Source organism: Monodelphis domestica, chromosome 2 (assembly GCF_027887165.1).
Source record: "Monodelphis domestica isolate mMonDom1 chromosome 2, mMonDom1.pri, whole genome shotgun sequence".
NCBI classification, from domain to species: domain Eukaryota; kingdom Metazoa; phylum Chordata; class Mammalia; order Didelphimorphia; family Didelphidae; genus Monodelphis; species Monodelphis domestica.
In genome coordinates this window covers 30,842,436-30,864,993 of record NC_077228.1, presented here as the reverse complement: position 1 = coordinate 30,864,993, position 22,558 = coordinate 30,842,436, and the positions used below count along the sequence as shown (strand labels likewise).

Here is a 22,558-nt window from a genome sequence, read left to right as displayed (position 1 = left end):
CAATTATGAGATGAATGCCCTGCCTGCCCTCCTCAAATGAAGGATCCCATCACCCACCCTCTCCAACCAGAGGGAGAAGAAACCCCTGGATCTTGGTCAGTTCCTCAGACCAGATGAGTGGCCATACCCCAATGGGGGGAAGGGGAAGGGATGTTGTACTGACCAGATGCATTTCCAGATAGAGAGAGGGGTGGGGGATACATCTAGATACTGTGGCTAAATGCCACTGTATCCTTGTTTGACAGCCAAGAAAACCTCTTTTGTTAAGTGTTGAGTGACTTGCAAGTGCCTCACTTCATCCCAACATTGCACCTGAACTAAGAGTGTTGGCATTAGAACATGCCTGTAAAGAGTGATGCCAAAACCTGGTTTTCTTCCCAATTTGCTTATTTCTAACACTAACAGTATCATAACCAGAGGGGGAGCATATCCAAAGCATTTAGTCCAGCCTGTGCCTAATCAAAAATCCCCTTCTAGAAAAACTCAATGTCTTTCAAGGGTCTGGGAATCAGCTTACTAGGCTATGTTGTCATAGAGAGAGTGACACTGCCAGAAAACAACATAGAAATGTTACTTGAGTCATCTCATTGGAGGCTCACAGATGTCTCTCAGGGTCTTTGTCACTGGCAGAATTCAGGATTTCCATGTAAGAGAAATAAATTCTTCCTCCTCCCTCCACTCCAAACAGCTAAGATCATCCGGCATAGGAGGGCACTCCACAACAACCAGAGTGAAAAAGACAAGGTTCCAAAGAAGAAGTACCTGAATTTCCTGGACATTCTCTTCCAAGCCAAAGTAAGCCTTTGACACTTCAAAATGAAACATCTATTTAATATGTCTAGGCACTTGGAGACGCAAACAAAAATGAAAAATTCCATGCCATTGAGGAATTTTTATTCGATTAGAAAACCATCTGGCACCTGATCGCATAGTAAACTAAAAGTTCGAGGAAGATTCCCAGCTGTGTTTGTGTGGAAAGTAGACCAAATTTCACCCATTTCTCCATGAACCTCATTCACATATTAATTCATTTAAAAGAATTTATTTCAAATCTGGCCTCAGATATTTCCTAGATGAGGACTTTGGGCAAGTCACTTAACTCCTTGCCACTCTTCTGCCTTAGAACTGATACTTAGCAAAACAACAACAACAAAGACAGAAGAAAGTAAAGATTTAAAATATTTTCTTTAAAAATAAAAGTATTTAAGTGCTTGTTATACATAAAATACTTTTCTAACCACTTAGGGAAGTATAATACTAATTTGAATGCAATTCCTGTCCTCAAGGTACTCATAGTTTAGTAAGGAAAAGAATCAGGTGATTATAATAGTATTGCATGAGGACATCAGGTTAGTGAAGGCAAAATGCTCTGGGACATCTGAGGGAAGGAAGGAGGAGACTTCATTAACAAGTTGTTCTATGCATGAAGCCACTTAGACTAACTGACCTAAGTTTGGGGTCTTATCCAGAGATGGTAACAAGACATGTTCGTTCCAGGAGTCATTGGACCTCCAAATCAGATAAGATGGGGTGTATAGAATATAGAGGAAGGGAGAGAAAGAACATTATGGAACATGGACATGTCTTGGAGCCTAGATGGAATATTACCATCAGGTCTCAGAAAGTCAAGAGCGTCCCCAAACCAGAGCCTCTTGTAGCTTGAGGGCTTCTCCCTTTATAGGTATGACTCTACTTTTAGTCATTATAATGACTAGTAGAGAGAAAGAATTCATAATGCTGCCCTTGCATAAAAACTCTTGACCTTTTTAGGATGAAGATGGAGGAGGCTTCACAAATGAAGAACTAGAAAACGAGGTAAACACATTCAGGTTTGCAGGACAAGACACTGTAGCTGTTGGATTCTCCTGGACCTTATACTGCCTGGCCATGAACCCAGAATATCAAAAGAAATGTAGAGAAGAGATCCAAGGTATTCTGAAAGATGGAGAATCCATAACCTGGTGAGAGTCCAAAACAGTTCATCCTGATTCCTCATTCATTTGGCTTTTTTTTCCTACCTCTTAAACTGAGGATGCAATATTCATGCTTAACTCTTTAGATCCCCTTGGTATGTCCCAGTGTAACTGGAAATGATTAATATCCTCAAAGGATAGGAAAGGCCCTGGAACACACACACACACACACACACACACACACACACACACACACACACACACACACCCCAAATGTAGATGCCCCATTCCCTCTGACAGAAGTCTCTTAGTAAGATGTCTCAGTACAGCAATAAGATTAATTATATTCACAAAGATTCATTAATCATCTATGTTCTACACCTTGAGTTGGAGACAAAGGAAGATACAAAAAGATAGTTACAACACAAACCCTGCTCCCAAGGAGCTTACAGGAGCATTAAAAGGACAAATACACAAATAATTATGATTTCCTCATTGGATGTACCATTGGTATGTCAAATTCAACATGTCCAGAACTGAATTTCTTTTTTTTTAAACCCTTATCTTCTGTCTTAGAATCAACTTGCCCAGGGTCTCCCAGCTAGGAAGTGTCTGAGTCCAGATTTGAACCCAGGACTTCCCATCTCTAGGCCCGATTCTCAATCCACTGAGTCACCTAGCTTCCCCTGAATTTCCTGTTTCCTACTCCTGCAGCAAACTTGTCCTTCCTTCAAGCTTCAGTATTCCCACTGAGATTACCAGTCTCCTAGTTACTCAGATCACAACCACTATAGCTTCATTATCTTTGCCTCTTTCTGTTTTCTCACTCAATCATTGCCCTACTCCCACCCCAGGACCAATCAGTTACCAAGTTTTATTAATTTTACCTCTACAACATCTTTCATATTCTTCTCCTTCCCTCCATTCCCATGTGTTCCACTCTAGTTAGGACTCCATTATTTTTTACTCAAATGATTGTCACAGCCTCATACCTCCCAAATGGTTTTCCTGCATTCAGACTTTACTGCCCAAAATCCATCTTCCACAGAACTGCCAAAATAATAATATTCCCAAACCCTGCTTCTGACCATGTCACTCCTCACTCACAAACTGTCAATGTCAAAGAGGAACCCTGTGGGCCACCTATGGTTAAAGGGTGAACTCTTGATGAGGATCCAGCAAGACAGACTGAGAAAGAGTAGTCACACAAGAGAAGCAATAGAGAGTGGTGCTCTGGAAACCTGGAGATAAGAAAATATCAAGGAGAAGGAGAAAATGACCGACAATGCCAAAGACTGCAGAAAGAGCAAGAAAAAAGAACATTAAGAAAAGGTCACTGGATTTAGCAATTAAGAGATCACTGAAAATTAGAGCAGTTTCAGTGCAATAATAAGGTTGAGAAGCCATTTGTAAGGGGTTAAGGTGAGTGAGAAGAAAGTGGAGATAGCCATCATGGGTAACCTCTTTCCAAAGAGTTTAACCACAAAAGGCAGAAGAGATATAGGATGATAGTGGGAATGGGAGAAACAAGTGAGGATGTTTTTTCCAGGACAGAGGATTTTTGTGGAACATAGGGAATGAGCCAGTAAACAGGGAGAGATTGAAAATAAGTGACGTAGTATAGCTGATAACTAACAGTCTATCTTTTATTTTTTTAATAATTCTTACAGTTATTTATTAATTCAATAACTTTTTGCTTTCAATTTTTAAAATCTCTTCTTTGATTTTCAGAATTTTTATTTTGGTGTTTAATTGGAGATTTTTCTCTTGTTTTCTTAGGCTTTAAAAAAAGTTGTGTCCAGTTTTTTTGTCTAGTCTTTCTTTTATTAAGAAAAGCATTTAGTATTTTAATATTGCCCCCTAAATATTGCTTTGACTGCATCTCAATTTTGTTATCATGTCTCAATGTTATAAAAAAATTATTGATTTTCCTATAATTTATTCTCTGACACTCATTCTTTAGGATTCAGTTATTTAGGTTCTAATTCATTTTTAAATATGTGCTTTAAAGGCTATGTATTTAATGTTCATTTCATAGCATTATGACTGGTAAAAGATGCATTTAATATTTCTGCTTTTCTGCATTTGTTTATGAGGTTATTATGCCCTAAAACATGGTCAGTTTTATGAAAGTGCCATGCATAGATGAAAAATAATTATACTCCTTTTAATATTCTCTAGATGTCTATCAAGTCTAACTTTTCTTAAATTTTATTCAGGTTCTTAAATTCCTTGTTGCTTATTTTTTTTTTTAGTTAGATGCATCTATGTAGAAGAGATGAAATTGAGCCCTTGACACACTATTATACCTTTACTGTCTATTTCTCCCTTTAACTTATTTAACTTTTATTTTAGGAATGTAGATGATCTACCATTTGGCTGCACATAAATATACTTAATATTACTATTATTTCATTGTTTATGGCACCTTTTTGAAAAATACAGTTTTCTAGTATGTCTCTTTTGATTAGGTCCATTTTTGCTTTTTTCTCTCAGATGATGGTTGCTGTGCCACCCTTTTTATTTTAGCTAAAGCATAATAGACTCTATTCTAGCCTCTTATTTTCACTCTTTTTATATCTTTCTGCTTACTATATTTTTTGTAAACAGCATATTATTAGATTCTTATTTCTGATATCTTTCTCCATTTTACTGCTAAACTCAGCCAAAATATCATTCATAATTATAATTGATAATTATCTATTTTCTTCCATCCTATTCTCTTATACTTTTTCTTCCCTTTTGTTCTATCCCCCCTTTTAAGAAATTATGTGTGTTTGCTTCTGAGTAATCCTTTACTTGATATGTTTTTTTCTAGTTGTTCCTTCCCCTTTTCCTTCTATTTTCCTATTGGATGCAGTGCATTTTAACCAACTCTGTGTGTATATGTGTGTGTGTGTGTGTGTGTGTGAGAGAGAGAGAGAGAGAGAGAGAGAGAGAGAGAGAGAGAGAAAGAGAGGCAGAGACAGAGAGAGACAGAGACAGAGAGAGACAGAGACAGAGAGAGACAGAGAGAGAGAGACAAAGAGAGACAGAGACAGAGAGACAGAGACAGAGGGAGGGAGGGAGAGAGAGAGACAGAGACAGAGACAGAGACAGAGACAGAGAGAGAGAGAGATTCAAGTGTTAGCCACTCCCTCTCATTCCCTTCTGTTTTTATAAGACTTCTACTTTTACATCCCCTTAATGTGAGGAAATTTTTCACCATTCTTTCTCTCCCGTCTTCCCTCCCACTATATTTCTCTTCCACCTTTGTCATTCTTCTTTTGAAATCTTCAAAACATTCTAGAATCATTTAATATAAAAAATCCCAGGTCCTCTGTCTAATTAAATTCTTTCTATGACCCCAGATAATGCTAGACTTCTTTCTGAATGAATGAATTACACGAATCATCTTTTCCTATGAGAATATAGAGTTTAACCTTATTTAGTTCCTTGTAAATACTCATTCACATTTCCCTTTTTGTGTTTCCCTTGACCCCAGTATTTATATGTCAAGGATCATACTCAGTTTTTCTGGGTAAATTATTCCTGATTGTAACCGTAGATTCATTTTGCTTTCATATTCCAACTTCTCTACTACTTTAAAGAATTAACTGTCAGTGGATTGAGAGCCAGGCCTAGAGATGGGAGGTCCTAGGTTCAAATATGGCCTCAGACACTTCCCAGCTGTATGACCCTGGGCAAGTCACTTAACCCCCATGGCTTAGCCCTTACCACTCTTCTGCCTTGGAACCAATACACAGTATTGATTCCAAGATGGAAGCTGAGGGTTAAAAAAAAAAAAAGAATTAACTGCCAAGTTTGGGGTAATTCTGGTACTTGGTTCCTCAGTACTTGAATTCCTTCTTCCTAGATGTTTTTATTTTTTGACCAGGGGAATATAATATTTGTGGAAAATTTCACTTTGAGGATTCTTTCAGAAAATGAACAGTGGTTTCCTTCAATTTCTACTTTGCTTGCTTGTAGCACTGGGAAACCTGGGCAGTTGTCTTAATATTTCTTGAAATGTATCTATGTTCTTTTTTGGAGGGATCATGGCTTCCTAGTAGTCCAATGATTATTAAATTATCACTCCTCAAGAAGTTTTCCAAGTCAGTTGTTTTTAGTATGCAATACTTCACATGTTCTTTTTTGGTGCTCTTTTTTTTTTAATTTCCTAATGTCTCACAGAATCATTGGATTATATTTGGTCAATTCTAACTTTCAAGAAGTTTATTTTCTTGGATGAGGTTCTCTACCTCTTGTTCCAAGCTTTTAATTCTCTTTTCAGATCTTCCTTTCATTGCTTTCCTTCCTTGTTTCTCATTTTGCCTCTCTCGTTTTTATCTCCCTTTTATTTATTTTTTATCTCTTGCTTTAACTGTGCTGGTAATTCTAGCTAGACTTGTGTCCCAGTTGCATCTTTATTTTGGCCTTCACTCATAATTTTGAGTCATTCTCTTCTTCTGGGTTTGTGTCAAGAACTTCCTTGTTGCATACTACCTCTTTATGGTAGGAATCTTTTTTTGTTTGCTCATTTCTCCAGCATAATTATTGACTTTGGAGTTTATATTAGTATTGGGCTTTATGTACTTGAGTGGGAGGAAGTCCAAATTCAGTTTCTGTACACACACACACACACACACACACACACACACACACACACACACACGCTGCTTTGGAGCCTGAAAGCTTTCAGTTCTCCTAATGCAAGATGCTCCATGACAAAGTCTGCTCACTGTTCTCTTGGTCTGAATTCTGAGTTCCCAACTCAGGTTTGGGTCAGTCAGTTTATCCTTGTCTGGAAGTGTCAGTAGACTGTTACAGGACTCCGCCACTATTAGCTTGCTGGAAGACTGCATATTCAGAGTAACAGAACCACAGGATTTCTTTTGGTCTGTGACCTGTTTCCTCTCCTAGTTCAAAGGGAGAATTGAGTCCCTGCTCTCTTCCTAGGATTAGAACCCAACAGCTACCGTTTGTTCTCCAGCTTATCTTTTGGACAGTACATTGCTAGGGGTATACTAATGACAACTCCTTCCAGCACCCCTTCAGCCCAACTCAGAATCAGGCAGTAGATAGCAAAGCTGCCAGATAGCACCCATTCCTGGATCCTGTACTATCGTAGAGATCTACTGGATCTCTTCCTACCCCTGATGCTCAGTCTTTCAGTTCTTGGGCTCTGTAATTTTCCATACAATGCCCTTAGGCCAGACCTCACCCTCAGTGTCCACAGGGCTTTCTGTATGTCTCCTTATGCCAACTTGTGCTGGAAAAATTACTTCTGAATTTTTCTTAAATTTTCCTATTAGAATTTAATCTAGTGTTTTCTAGATCTTTATGGAGAAGTTGGGTGGAGGAGCTAAACTCTAGTTCTTCTAACTGCTCCTAAAAGACCTTTCCCACTTTTTTTAACATTCCTTTTTATTTTGAATTCCAAATTCTCTCTCTTTCTCTCTCACTCTCTCTCTGTCTCTCTCTCTGTCTCTCTGTCTCTCTGTCTCTCTCTCTCTCTGTCTGTCTCTGTCTGTCTCTCTCTGTCTCTCTCTGTCTCTGTCTCTGTCTCTCTGTCTCTCTCTCTGTCTCTGTCTCTCTGTCTCTGTCTCTCTCTCTCTCTGTCTCTGTCTCTGTCTCTGCTTCTCTCTGTCTCTCTCTGTCTCTCTCTGTCTCTCTCTGTCTCTCTCTGTCTCTCTCTGTCTCTCTCTGTCTCTCTCTCTCTCTCTCTCTCTCTCTCTCTCTCTCTCTCTCTCTCTCCCCCCCCCCCCTCTACCTATTGTGAAGACAAGAAAGACAACACCTAATATTTGTCAGAGGCCAGAGAGAAACATATTCTTGGGAAGATTCTTGATGAAGCTTGCTTCACACCTTTTCAGAATGAGCCCTATTTGTTTGGCTTGGTTATCCTTATTTGTCAACCGGATAGTTGTCATTTGAAGAGAAAGAATCAGAAGAGGAAAAATAGAGAGAATAATAAGGTGATATTTAAAAAGGAAGAAAATAAAAAGAGCTTTAATGAAATACTAAACAACACATGAACATGGCAGAAAAACATTCAGGAGAGCACACAGAAAGCCTGAGAAGTGTTATACTACTATGTTAAATTTAATGCATACTAAAAATGTGTAGATAATAGACAAAGAGGTTTATATTATTTCCTTTGATCCTTACAACCATCCCATGAGACAAGTATTCTTACTTTCACCATTTTACAGCTGAGAAAATGGGGTCTTAAAGAGTTTAAGGGATTGGGATAGGATCTCACAACTGCTGACAAAAGTGAAATTTGAACCCAAGACTCTCTGAATCCATTAGTCTACCTTGCTTTTTATACTCAATGCTTTTTTAATATATATTGACTTAATTAATATCCATCCTAATCCTAAACCTTCACTTCAAAGTATTCCTTTAATACTATATTATTTTTGTTATTAATAATGGAAGCAATATTATTTTTGTTATTAATAATGGAAGCAATTAATTATGGAACATATTCAAAATTGGTTTTAATTTTACTTTGAACTGTAGTCTTGGTTTCCTTTTCTGTCAATAACTCTCATTTTGAAAGTCCTTTATGGTTTACAAAGCATTTTTAAACCCTAACCTATTTGTTAGAATCAATACTGTTTATCTGTTCCAAGGCAGTAGGTAAGGTTAGGCAATGGGGGTTGAATGACTTGCCTAGGATCACATAGTTAGGAAGTGTCTGAAGCCAGATTTAAACCTAGAACCTCCTACCTCTAGGCCTGCATTTCAATCCACTGAGCCACGTAGCTACCCCCAATGTATTTTCCTCAGGACAATCTTGAGGGAATGAGAGCAAAGATTATTCTCCCTATTTTACTGCTAAGGAAACTAAGGCTTAGGACAGATAAATGATTTGTGACTCTGTGGCAGAAACCAGAATGGAACCAAAGCCCTTTAACTAGAAGCCTGATATTCTAGGAACTAAGAACATGCAAACCAAGTTAGCCCTCTGGCAACGATCTGATGTAGCAGAAGTTAGGAAACTGGCTTTTCTCATCAGGCCTGGCTTTACTTGCTCTTAACCAGAGCATGCAAGGAATGAGGAATATCAGCTTTCAAAGTGACCGTCTTTTCTAACCTGTTCTCTGTTTAAATCAAAGTTGTTGAGCTGAGTTGTCTGGCTCTCCCACTTCTCTCTGCTCAGCTATACAAAGGCGTTGTACAAAATGAGCCAAAGACTATAAAACCAAATTGGGAGATGAGAATGGGTCAAGGAGAGGACTGATCGAAGCCAAGTTACTTTTGTCCAGGGTGACCACAAAGATAGATTTGTTAGAGTCTGTCCTAGATTCTTTTTCAGATGAGGTTTGGATTAGCATGACTCTGAAGTTCCTTGCAATTATGAGATTATGGGCATATATCTATGTGTGGAATGCTGAAATTATGCCAGTCCTTATAGAGATAAAGGAAACCCTAGTTAATCCCTTTCCTTCCTTCCTCTTTCCTATCTGTGCTTCCTCACAGGGACCATCTTACCCAGATGACTTACAGCACCATGTGCATCAAAGAATCCTTCCGCATGTATTCACCTATCCCCAAAGTAGCCAGGACACTCAACCAGCCCATCACTTTCCCAGATGGACAGACTTTACCTTCAGGTATGTCCCTATCTACCCACTAAATTCACTTTCCTTTATAAGTGGTGGTCTTGAGGACCAGAAGAAATGGAGTCACTGAGTTGTTGGGTTTCTTGTCAAACCAGAGAAGGACACTAAAAATTCCTGGATCAGATCTGGATACATGCTAAGGACTCAGTTAAGGACTGATTTTTTTTCAGAGGCACCATATAAACTTGGAGCAAAGAAGCAAAGTCATGGTAGCCAGTTTCCAGGGAAGATAGAAACTTTCCAGAAGCACAGAAACTCACAGGTGTAAGGGACCTCCTTAGAAGCTAACCCATCCAAACTGGACCTATATAAGAATCCTCTTTACATTGTCTTCAACAAGTATTTTTTTTCCCCCTCTGACTGACTGAAGGTTTCAAGGAAGAGAACCTACAACCTCCAGAGATAAGCCCTTCTACTTAGGCTTGGGTCTAACAATTAGGAAGCTTTTCTCTCTATCAGGTCTATATTAGCCTCTATGTGATACCCTTACCCTTCTACCCTCTCCACTATCCTCCCTACCCTCCTAGATCTTCTCTTTGGGAAAAGCAGGAAAAGTTTAATTTGTCTTCTACATGACAAGCCTTTGGGTAGTTGAGGACAATGGTCCTATTAACTCTGAGTCATTTCTTCTTCAGGCTTAGATGATACTTTTGAAATTAATCCTGATTTGCTCAGTGCCTCCCATGATCCTAATCCTATGCTGGTCATCATAGAGCTTAAAGCATAGGAGAAGACACCGACACTGATGGTTTTAGAATTCAGCAGTGTCAGAGGTTGATAACTTGGAGCCCATCTAAGATAAAGATCAGAGTGCCCTCTGTCAAGAGGTTGAAACTCAGAGTCTGTCTGAGAATGAGCCCAAGTTCCCTCTCCCTCCCTTTTTTAGGCCTCTCATAGTAATACATGTCTATTGCTGGCAAAGACATGTTGCTGACTATTCCATGAACCCTAGATGGTGCTTGAATCATTATCTTATCCCAAGTGCTTATCTACATTTCTTGGAAATATTCTCTCACCCTAATTCCTGGAATCCTTATCCTTCACCAGGTGTCATATCTATCATCCTTGTTGCACTTTCCCAAGGACTGTCTCAGCACTTTCCCAAGGACCTATATCAAAGGAATGCTTTCATTCTTTGTGATCTGTACCTTTAAAAGTTGTTAGCAGCATGCAATAAACTGTATTTGCCTGCCATCAGCAAGGCAAAACCCTTCTGACTCAACACTGTGTTTGTGTTTTTGATCCTTATCTTTCCCTTCACCCATATCTTTAGGTGAGGCCCTTCTAATTTCAACCTTTGTGATTCCTCTCTTATTTTCCTTCACACTTACCTGGGGGATTCTGGTCCCAGTCCTGCCCCCGATCTGGGGATTTTACACAGCAGTGCACAGTAGGGATGTCCCAGGCACATAGAACATACATGAAACAACAGTGTTCATAGAGAGGGCACTATATGCCCAAGATACTAAATGCAAAGTAGAATGGGATCACAGTAAGGAAGAATGAAAAATAGCTAGTCATGATGGGAAGGGGCGTGCACAGGTTGCAAAGAGTTCTAGGAAGTCTTCAGGGAAAAGACATTCTGACTGCTCTTCTATCTCCTGTCCTTATGCACAAGCTGACCTCAGGCTTCTAATGAGTCCCCTCCTCTTTTCCACCTCTAAGAATTCCTAGGTTCTATCAAGATGTCACTCAAATACCACTTTCTACATCTCTCTTGGTCCCCACAAATGCTTTATCCAACCCCACAAAATCATCCTTCCTATGTGTTGTTTTTATAGCATATCTATACCCAAATATTTATCTATATCAATCAATTAAAATGTATATACATATATGTGTTTGTAAGTATGTGTTGTATCCCTCAGCTAGATTAAAATTCCCAAACATCAAAAACTGTTTCTGTTTATATCCCAAGGTACAAAGCTTCTAAGGTAGTTAATCAATCTCTCAATCCTTCTTTCTCTCTCCCTTTTCTCCTTCTATTTCTCCTTCTGTCCTCTTAGACACGACTGTGACCATAAACATCTGGGCTCTGCACTACAACCCTGCAATCTGGGAAAACCCAAAGGTATGATTATTCCTGACAAAAGCAATGGCATGCAAACCTTTTTGACAGCTGAAGATTGCTCTTTCTACATACATGAAATAGTTCTGAGGGTCTGTATTGTTAGACAAACCATTCTCTTAACCCCTCTAAGCCTTATTTCCTCTTTTATAAAATGAAGGAGGTGGACTTGATAACCTCTAAGTTGCCTTGTATTCATTAATCTAGAAGAACATTTATTTATGATCCAAGACTTAGTATAGTGCCTGATAAATAGTAGGTTCTTAATAAATTCCATCAGACTAGGGATTATTGTAATGACTATAGTGATTTTCATCAAAGTAAGTCATTCCCTCACAGGCATCAATCATGAAGTATTCACTCTATTAATTATACTTAACTGAACCCCAAAAGAGGTACTTCCTACATATCATGGTCATAAATCATTGCCTCCCCTCACAATTGATCTTCATAAGTCATTTGAGCTGAAAAAAATCCACATCTAAAATCAAATGTCTGATGATGAGCTTTTCTCCCCTGACCCAGGCTGATTACCAGAGCATGAACACAAAGTCTGTTGTCAGGTCCATAGCTGAAGTGTACATAGCTTATTAGAACCATCAACACCTTTTATTTCACTGCCAAAACCTTCAAGAACCCAAGAACACCTCCACAGTATTGCAAAGTTTCAGAGAATGGTGTCAGGGGAAGCAATATGAAAGGGAAAACACTTCCTCTGCAACACTCCCTCAGGGTTCAGTTACCTAATCCACACCATCACCCATCAAGTGTATGTTAATATTCCCAGAAAACTTAGAGAGGTGTCAATTCTCCTAAATACTAACTTATAAGCCCCCACCAGTGGGTTTTCCTTTTGCAATCAGCCAACAGATTGATCTTTAGCATAGGCCTTCCTAACATAGTCTTGAACAAGAAAAGCAAATATAAGCATTTCCTCAGTACCAGAATACTCTCTCATAAACATGCTCAGAATCAAGGAAAAGAGAAGAATGGGCACAAACCTAAGTTAAAATCGTAGTGAGACATTCTGACTTTACTTGGGGGTCAGGGAAGCAAATGTGGTCCCAAATGTTTACTTCCAAACACTACATTATTTAGTTGAACAGTCTCTAGAAGAGCAGTGTCTCTGTAGTGGCTCATATAGACTTGCTTCTCCTAAGGTGGAGTATCTAAGTTGGAAGGTCCAACCTCTTGCTGCATTGGGCTGGGCTGGTCACCCAGTGGCTGGGCTGGATCCTTACTAGTGTCTGCTTCTTTGAGGATAGACTGAGATGTCACTGGTAAGAGTTGGACAGGGACAGGGCACCTTGAAACTGAGCCAAGCTGGGCCAATTGTTTATCTACTGGGTGCAGCATCTTTATAGAACAGGCCCATCTTCTGGTCTCTTTGCCTTATTCTTCAATCAACAGATGCAATTTTTTTTTACGTGCCCACTGCCTTGGCTGGGTGCCACTAAATTCTTCTGTTGGAGTGTCACAAAGCTCTTTTGACTAGAGGATCAACAGAGTCTTCTTTCGTCATCACTTCTGGAAAGAGTTGGGAGAAGCCTTTCTTTTCTTATCAAAGATTCTTCTTGGCTCCAAAGCTACTTCCCTCAATAAGCCACTCCATGGTGTCAGTATGATTCATTTGACTTCAGTCATTTTCACCTCCAATGCTCCTCTAGGAATCTTATAGAGATAAGTGACTAGGGACCCAGGCATGAATGAAGTCTAAGCTTTGGAGGCAAATTCATTTCTTTGGTCTCTTTATAATCAACTGAGGTGCTACCTTTTCTAGGGTAGAGAATGTTTACTTGGGTCTAAAGGATTTCCCCTGTATATTCGAGTCTTTGTCTTTTAGCCCCTGTAGACCTTCAGAGTTCATTGAAATCTCACTGGGATACACCACCTCTATGTCAGTCCCATGGAATTTCTTGGGTTGGTTCTAGAAGAGGGCGGAAACTACTTAAATAATTCATTAAAGTTCTCCAAAACCCTTCTTGGAGTGAGGATGCCCTTGCTGGGTTCTGAGACTTTGCCAAGAGAGATCTCTGACACACTCACCCACCTGGGAAGCCTCTAAACCCCAGGCTGAGAATATATGGTTTCATGTCGGTCTTATTCCCAATGATTAGTCAAGGTAAAGACAGTAAAAGCTTATCAATGGCAACTTTACCTTCAAAGTAATGGAGGAGTTATGATAGACATGAGGGACCAAAGGCCTCCACTGATGAAACAAACTCTTTGAAGTATTGATATTGCTAAATTCCCAAGTAAACTAATATAAATGCCCCTAATGGTGAATAGAGCCATGGATGATCAAGAGAGACTGTGTCCAACATGACCTCCGCTGCATAGTCCACAAACAAAATCAGAAATTAGAAAATGGGCCCAAGCTCAGCCTTCCAAGACAGCCATTCAGGTCTGCCAAAGCTCCCTTACATCTAAATTATCTCATCCATCTAAACCTCTCAAAACTCACTAAATAAATTTTCTCCTTTTCATGGAGGGCCAGCTAAAGTCTATCAGGATTAAAGATTCAATATATGAAATGGATAACAAAGCTTCCACCTGCTCTTCTTAACATGAGGGTCCTCTTTCATAGAGGTTTCTGTACAGATAAAAATAATCTGGCTAGTTTATTTGAGAATGTGTGCAAAAAGCATTTTGGATAAAGTTTAGAACTTGTGAGCAATGCGTTCTTATCAATGGTATCCACTCATTGTAATGGGGGGATGGGGGGTCTCTTTGTAGGTCTTTGACCCTGAAAGATTCACCCCAGAGAATACTAAGAAGAGACACCCTTATGCTTTCTTACCATTTTCTGCTGGGCTCAGGTAAGTACAGACCAAGTGATTATATATACACAGGTGCTGTGTTGAAAATGTAAAGAAGGGGGCAGCTGCGTAGCTCAGTGGATTAAGAGCCAGTCCTAGAGATGGGAGGTCCTAGGTTCAAATCTGGCCTCAGACACTTCCCAGCTGTGTGACCCTGGGCAAGTCACTTGACCCCCATTGCCTAGCCCTTACCACTCTTCTGCCTTGGAGCCAATACACAGTATTGACTCCAAGACGGAAGGTGAGGGTTTAAAAAAAAAAAGAAAATGTAAAGAAGCTTTATTTGGAAGCTGCTTTCTCCCCCTTGCTAGTTGTTATTCCTTTGAATTAAATGAAGATATTCACTTTTTGCTTTGATAGTTGAGGCATGCTGCCTGTGAAGATATACTCATATGTTTGGTTTTCCGAACCAGTTATTCATTCATCAAATCTTTATTACATGGCTGCTGTATGCCAAATATATCTCCTAAGTGTCCCCACATCTGGGAGTAAAGAGATAGCAATGAATCAGTCATTAGCCTGAAAGAATATTTATTCTATTAGTGTTGGAAACTAGGACATGAATACAAATAAGAGGAGTAAGTGGAAAGAGGACAGACTCTGGAGTCAGTGGACTTGGGTTCAAATTTGACTTCCGACACTTATTACATATGTAGCCATGGGATGGTCACTTGATCTTTCTTAATCTGGTTTCTCAAATCGAATTTATGCTCAGTGGCCTCAGAGATCCCTTTCAGCTCTAGACCTCTGGTTCTGTGGTTCCACTTCATTCTCCCAGCTGGGAGCACAAAAGTAAAAGTGAAGTCATCCTTCCCCCTAAGGAATCTACTTTTGACTGGAAGTGGGAGTTAGCATTTGAATATAGATCAGAGGAGACTATGACCAGAATGCCTGGTTTCAAATTCTACCTATGCCTTACTAAGCCTCAATTTCCTCATCTGTAAAATGTGGGGATTAGATTAAGTTACTTCTGTGGTCCCTTCTAGCTCTGCCTAGCTTATTTAATTGCTTCACCACCCAAGAGGCTTATTTACAGATAAACAAGGAACTTGTCTCCACCCTGCAAGTTCTTAACTTTAGTATTAAGGTCAAATATTTTTTTTCTCCTTTAAAATCAAAAGATTGTTTAGGGAGTGCCAAAAAGGAGTACAGATTAATATTAACGTTCCACCTTTCAAAGGCAGAGTAAGTCAAGAGAAAGGAGAAACAAGACATATCTCATTTTCTCTCTCTTCCTTCCTATCCCCAGGAACTGCATTGGGCAGCAATTTGCCATGAATCTAATAAAGGTGAGCCTGGCCCTGACACTGCTCCGCTTTGAGCTACTTCCAGATCTTGAGAAGCCTCCAATCCCCATATCCCAAATAGTTCTCAGGTCTACGAGTGGTTTCCACTTCTATCTAAAGCCACTACGTTAGCTCATCTGGTTCATGATGGTGGATATTATGATGTGAGGGAGAAATCATTTCAGCTATAGCCAGTGATACAAACAGAGACATGGAAGCATCGGGGCAGTCGACTGAGGGTTTCAATCTTTTTCTCTTTGGAGTGAATTATACAGTCCTAGATTTGGGCAGGGGCTGAGAGACTCAGGATTTCAAGAGAGAGCCTTCCTAACATTTTACTCACTTAAACCACTGTTAGCGATAGCGATGAGCCAGCCTGGGTCCCTTGAAAGCTCCCAGCAATAAACCAGGGCTATGGTGTCTTGCAGTGCTGGGGAAAAAGTTACTCAGAAAGTGAGAATTTCAGCACCAGTAATCCACAAAGCAGATAATCAAATGTGACTCTATTGCCATTTTATTTGGACCATGATCAAGAGTGAGCACAATTTTAAAAAAAGTGTCTAGGTTGGGCTTTCAAGTAACTAAAATATCTGGAACTAATGATGTCGCTCAGAGATGCATGGTGGAAGGTAGAATTGCCTGAAGAAAGAAATCTGCTGGATTGCTAGTGCAAGGAAGAGTACCAAGAAACCAGAGTAGGAGTAGGTACCGGTGAGGGTTTGGAATAATTTCCTCATTACCAGACTGTTAATGAAATCCCAAAAGCTTCCATTTAGAGGGAGATCAAGCTATGTTTGAGTTTTCCATCCACCTCGTGTTGGGAATCAAAGAAACTCTGATCAGGAGCAAGGAAATCCAATGAAGGCTGTGAACTTGAAGCTGGATGGGTATGTAGCATTTCAGTTCTGGTCTCTGCTAGGACTTTCCTGCACCCCCGAGGGGGATGTGACTCAACTGGACTTAACTGTGTGGAATTTTTCTCTCTGTGGGATCAGAGAAGGATATTGAAACGCCTTGCCTCCTCCAACCTCATACTTTTCACCTGGCCAAGACAGGAGACATTCACTCCAAAGTTTTTTTCCTTTCTTTATGTTTGTTAATAAATTCTGATGGAATTAGTACTTACCATATACATATATAAATGAAATTGTTATCACTTACAATATCTTTGGAAGTATGTGTATGTTTTCATTTTCTTTAAGTAGGGGATTGCAAAAGAAGAGAATGGTGACTGTGTTTGATATACTGTACAGGCTCAACAAAATTATTCGTCCAAATACCAAATGGGGATCAAGAATGATAAGAAAAAAAGGTTGATTAGTTAATTTGTCAATTCATTGTTGACAATAATTGATCAGTCATGTATGACTCTTTGTGATCCCATTTGGGGTTTTCTTACCAAATGGGGTCAGGAGGAGTTGGGCACAGCTGATTAACAATGATAATGGCAAAGATACTAGAGTGGTTTAAAATGTCCTTCTCCAGTTCGTTTGATAGATTGACAAGATGGGTTGAGGCATATCTGGCTAGAAAAAATGATACAGCCACAGTAGTAAGATCTTTACTGAAAGAAATAATTCCTAGATATGGCATTCCTGATACTATAGGCTTGGATTGATGGACTCATTTCACTTCTCAGATCCTACAAGAAGTGTACAAGAATTTGGGTATAAAAAGCAGTCTACATGATGTGTATAGGCCTCAGAGTTCAGGGCAAGTTGAAAGAATGGACAAAGAATTGAAGACATCCATAGGAAAACTCTGTTCAGAAATACACCTGAAATGGACAGATGTTCTTCCTTTAGCTTTATTTCAACTAAGAATAAGACCTAGAGGTGACTTGCACATATCCCTGTTTGAGATGTTATATGGCCAACCTTTATGGCATGGTAGAACCATGCCATCATATATATCCATGCTAAAAGGAGAATGCCAACTCCATTCTTATTTAGTAGAAATACAAAATAGGTTGGAGGCATTGAGAAGGCTAGGATTATTAGTACAGAGGGTACCATTGCATTTTTCATTACACACTATCAAGCTGGGAGATAAAGTATATGTGAAGAATTTTAATAGAGATACATCAACAGAACCAAGATGGATAGGCCCTCTAGACATAATTATGATTACTCCCACATTCATTAAGGTGTTTGGAAAAGATCCATGGTATCATGCCTCGCATGTAAAACAACCATATTCCCATAATATTACCAGCAATATAGAAGAGCTAGATGAAACATCCTAAAGAACATGCATAAGAAAAAATCTGAAGTATTGCCAATAGTCCTAACAATGTTTAAAATTGTCCCTATAAGTGGAATTCAATACATGAGAGTAAAAGAAGAATAACAAAAAGAAAGCACTGCAACACAACAATAATTTAATACTCCACACAAATGAGAGACACGATAGTACAAGATAAGACAGAATATAAGCACTGAAATACAATGATGAAATAGTCCCAAGTATTAAGGAAAATAGCTCCAAAAAGAACAGATCTCTGCTAATGATAATAATAATAAAGTCAACTATTTAGATTTGAATTTTCCATGTTGTATTTTACAGGGTAAAAAATTTCAGCTTCTGGATTCAAGTTAGGTCTTTTTCCTAAGGCAGTTTGCACCAAACACCTTTTTGAATTTTCAATTAGTCCAAGTGGGGGTTCATCCATGTCTGTGAGATGTCTACATTGTATGTAGTTTCTAAAGATACATCTACAATAGTAACCCTAGTCTGTGCATTCACATGATTGTCTTAGTACAGGGAATTGAAATTTGGTTTCTTTGTTTCTGCCATCAACTTGTAATTTTATTGCTGTAAGTTTCTATAAATTTCCTTTCTCTCCTGTTCAATCCCTGAACCCAATCTGTACTCAAAGAAGTTTTCTAGATATGTTTTGATTTGTTCTTTTGTTTTCTCTAGACTGGTTACTATGCTCTTTCTGTGTGAATCTCTAATATCCTTTCTCATCTCTGCTATCATATATTTAATCTATTATTCTATTTCCTTAACTTGTCTCTGCTTTTCACTTATATTTTGGTTTGATTCTTCATTGGAAATTCTCACAGACCCTATAAATTCATTTTTAGGTACCATCCATGTAATTTTTTCTCCCTTAAAAAGGGAGGTTCTTCGGGTTTCAATTCTGTAAGTCCCTTATTATTTTTCTCAATTAATTCAGAGTATTGGCTTTATGATGAATACTTTCCCATAGTTACAACATCTGAATATCTCAGCTCCTGATTGAATAGCAGATTGCATACTCTTAAGATCTGGAGTTTCAGAGCTCCTAAGAGTGCAATGATCACAGCATCTGTTTGTATTAAGTTCTTCCCTGATTTTTGGTATTCTTGTTGTTTTGTTCATACTTCTTTAAATAACAATCTCTTACAATATGGCCTACTCTATGACACAAAAAGCACTTTCTAGTCTCTTTTTGACCTCTCTGTTGCTGATAAGAGGTTCTGGAGTAGGTTCTAATCGTTTGTAGATTTTTAATTTCTTCAATCTTTTTTTGCTTCAGAGATTCCTCAGTATGGTGTAATTTCTACTTTAATTCTTGCTTTTCCCATTCTTGTTCCTTTTGGTTATCATGTAGGTATGTTTCAATGTCCCTGAGTTCAGTTATTGTCATGCTGTCATATTTAGGGAAAAATCTTCTGAAAAAGTTCTTCAAATGTGAATTATAGTCCCTAAGAAATTGTCTCCTCACCTGTGCCACCAATTCCTGGAAATTTTGGTTCAATCCCATGATAAACTCAATGGTTTCAGATAGTCTATATCTATAAAAGTGGCTGGATGTTCATCTTTGTTCTGATTCATCTTATCAAACTTGCTTCAAGCATTAGGCTTAGAACAAAATGGTTTAATAGCCTGCAGAAGGTCTTCTCTGCACTTTCTGAGAAAGGCTAAGCTTGATGAATTTTAAAATCAAAATCCTCCATCTGCTTTTGGCCAACATGTCAGGGAAATATCTTGCCTGGTTTTGTCTACAAATTGTCTGTGTTCATGAGGGCTAAAACCTTCAGACAAAATAAGAACTGTGTCCTCAAAATTGGACTCAAAAATTTTAAAGGCTCTTTACAGCTCCTTTACACATCTGTAAGGCTCTGATAGAAATTTTGGGAATCAGCATTTTAACAAATATAAGTCCTGGGTAGTAAATGGTTTATAGACTTTAGAATGAAAAACACTGGTCCTATAGATAATCTTGGCTATATCCATTAATGGCAGGATTTTCTGAGCCTCAGAAACTGTATCTGTGACATTCTTGTCCTTATCCTTTGCCTCTGTCTTATTTTTGTGTGTTGCCTTAGTATCTTTAGCCTTATTCCCTGTTTCTTTAGCCTTTTCTGCCTTTTTCTCAGACTCTTCCTTATCCTGTCCTTTTTCCTTTTATGCCAGATATTCAGAGCACATCTTATGGACTAGTGTCTCTAATTTATCATCCAGAATTAGTATTTGGGCAGCCTTTGTGGGTGTTAGAAGTCTAAGGATGTTCCTAGGTTAAGATAATGTCTGAATGGCAGCCATTGTGATCACGTAGACTTGTTGATCACTTGGCACATGATGATGTTAGAAAAAGGCGTAGTTGTTATAAAAGAAGTGGAGTTGGCTATGAAACTCATTGTGTCTATCACCACTCCTGTAACCGTATTGTAAATGATGTCGTAAATCCAGTAAAATGCTATAATGGCCAGCACAATGCCCAGAATAGTATTTGTAGTATAATTTTTTTCCCTTCTTATTCCTTCCCTTTTTAATTTTTTCTATCCACTAGCCTGGGGTGGGTTCAGGCTTTTTCTGGGTGCCAAATTGTATTAGAAAATTGTATTAGAGGGGAATAGTGAGAGATGATGGGGAATCAAATATATGTTACACCAGGAAACAGGTTTGAAGGAAGAGAGCTGATTTCTGAGTACATCCTTACTTCCTGTTCTCCTCACTAAGCAGCCTAATGGAATTTGCCTCACGGATAGTGAGTCAGTTCCTCTCTCTAAGTACAAAATCTTCAGAACAGTTTCTTCAGTTGAAAAGGACCTGTTTATTTTCTTGGGGAAGGAGATAAGAGGGAAATTGGGAGAGAGGAAAAGGGGTCTTCCCTAATTCTAATTTCTATCACTTATTGAAGGCTTTGGTGTAAGTCTCTTCAAAAAGGAGTAAACAGCAATAATCCAGCTGAGGTCTTTACTGGGCAAGACTTTTTTCTTCAGCTCAAGTTAGGTGGAGAAAGGTAACAGCCAAGACTTTCTTCAGCCTTCCTCTTTTCAAAGAAGTTAGCCAGAGAGAAGTGAAGTGGTGTGTAAACCAGACCACTCCAGGCAGAAGTGACTGTCCAGAATTTAGCTGCCTCCTTCTTCAACCTTCCATAGAATTCTCTCCTCCCTCGATTGGTCTGGGTGTGGATTCTATGTGCTTTCTGGAGCTCTTCTTTTGCATTTCATTTCTTCTGTCTGTGCCCATTTCTCTTGATCGCTGAAGGCCAACAAAGTTCAGTGACTTGCCCAAGGTCACACAGGTAGGAAGTATCTGAGGCCAACTTTGAACTCAGAAAGATGAGTCTTTCTGACTCCAGCTTAGCACTCTTTCTATTCTGCCACCAAGCTGCCCAATTTTTAAATAAACATCCCCAATCAAGTTGCTGTGTATGTATATGCTGTGCATATACGTGTTGTAAAATGAGAAACAAAACCCCTTATCTTGATCTTATTTGTTAGCTAGGCTTGATGGTGTTTAAACCTAGCAGGGTTGTCTTTCTACTTAACTAGATGGTCTCAGGGGTATGTCCCTGTGATGAAAACTCAGTACAGTGAGAGACAGGATCTTTAAGATGATTGATTTACACCAGAGGCACTGTAGTCACTTTGGGACACTTTAGGCTATTCAATAAGATGAGATTTCCTAAATCAGAGCTCAGGATCGTTCTTCACTCTTTCAGGGCTCAGGATCATTCTTCACTCTTTCAGGAATAAGGAACAACTCCCTCTGAGTCAGTTGAAAACTTTCCCAGCATTCCTCCTGGATATTCTGCCTCTCTGTCTGTCAATCATCTCTTCTCCTGTGTTCTATCTTTCCTCTCCATTTAAACCTATTCCTACATTTGTCCTCTTTGAAATGGCAATCTTAACCTAAGATGTCTTAAATATATATATATATATATATATATGTATATATACTTACCATTGATCTATTTTTCCTATTTCTAATCTACTCCCCCCAAAATAATAAAATACCCTTTGCTGCCCTATCCTATGCTATTCTAGATCTCTACTTACTCTAAGAGATTTTTCAGGAAAGGTATGGGTAAGGGAAATTTGGGGGTTTACAAAATTAAAATGAAATGAAATCCAATTATGCAATACAATAACATATCATAAATCAATCAACATTATTATTGCTATTACTATATTTACAATGCTACACTAATACAACAAATTTTTATCTATGCTATCACCATGCAAACTTAATTCAACTCTAAAACTTCCATTAACACAATTTCTATCTAAGTTTTACAATTAACCACTCCAAATAAACTATTTTGCCAATGTAGTTTAACTCCATTCTTAACAAATATAACAATCTATGTTGTTTATACTAACACTTATTCTAACCACTAAACTGATGCACAATATTATCCTAATTTCTTTACCCTCTTCTTTACATTTTTTATGTACAATGTATGTATAAGCTATGATACAATATAAACCCTATAGCTACATTGCAAAACCTATTTTATAAGTATAAAATTTTACAGAAATTATGTACATAAAAATACAATCCATTATTTTACTACCTACTCCTGACGTTAATCAAATAGGAAAATTGATTGATCTTTCTATTTACTTAAGACTTTATGGAA

At 38.6% G+C, this 22,558-nt stretch overlaps 1 protein-coding gene across 1 annotated transcript in view; it reads left to right on the top strand.

Annotated features, from left to right (window-relative positions):
- LOC100023558 (cytochrome P450 4X1-like) overlaps positions 1 to 16,862 on the top strand; it is a 31,663-nt gene extending 14,801 nt beyond the window's left edge. Inside the window, exons 7-12 of the mRNA XM_056815182.1 lie at positions 689 to 795; positions 1,771 to 1,961; positions 9,384 to 9,517; positions 11,533 to 11,597; positions 14,331 to 14,413; positions 15,663 to 16,862. Coding sequence (XP_056671160.1) covers positions 689 to 795; positions 1,771 to 1,961; positions 9,384 to 9,517; positions 11,533 to 11,597; positions 14,331 to 14,413; positions 15,663 to 15,831 — 749 coding nt within the window. The 3' untranslated portion in view covers positions 15,832 to 16,862. The remainder of the gene's footprint in view (positions 1 to 688; positions 796 to 1,770; positions 1,962 to 9,383; positions 9,518 to 11,532; positions 11,598 to 14,330; positions 14,414 to 15,662) is intronic.
- The last annotated feature ends 5,696 nt before the right edge of the window (positions 16,863 to 22,558 follow it).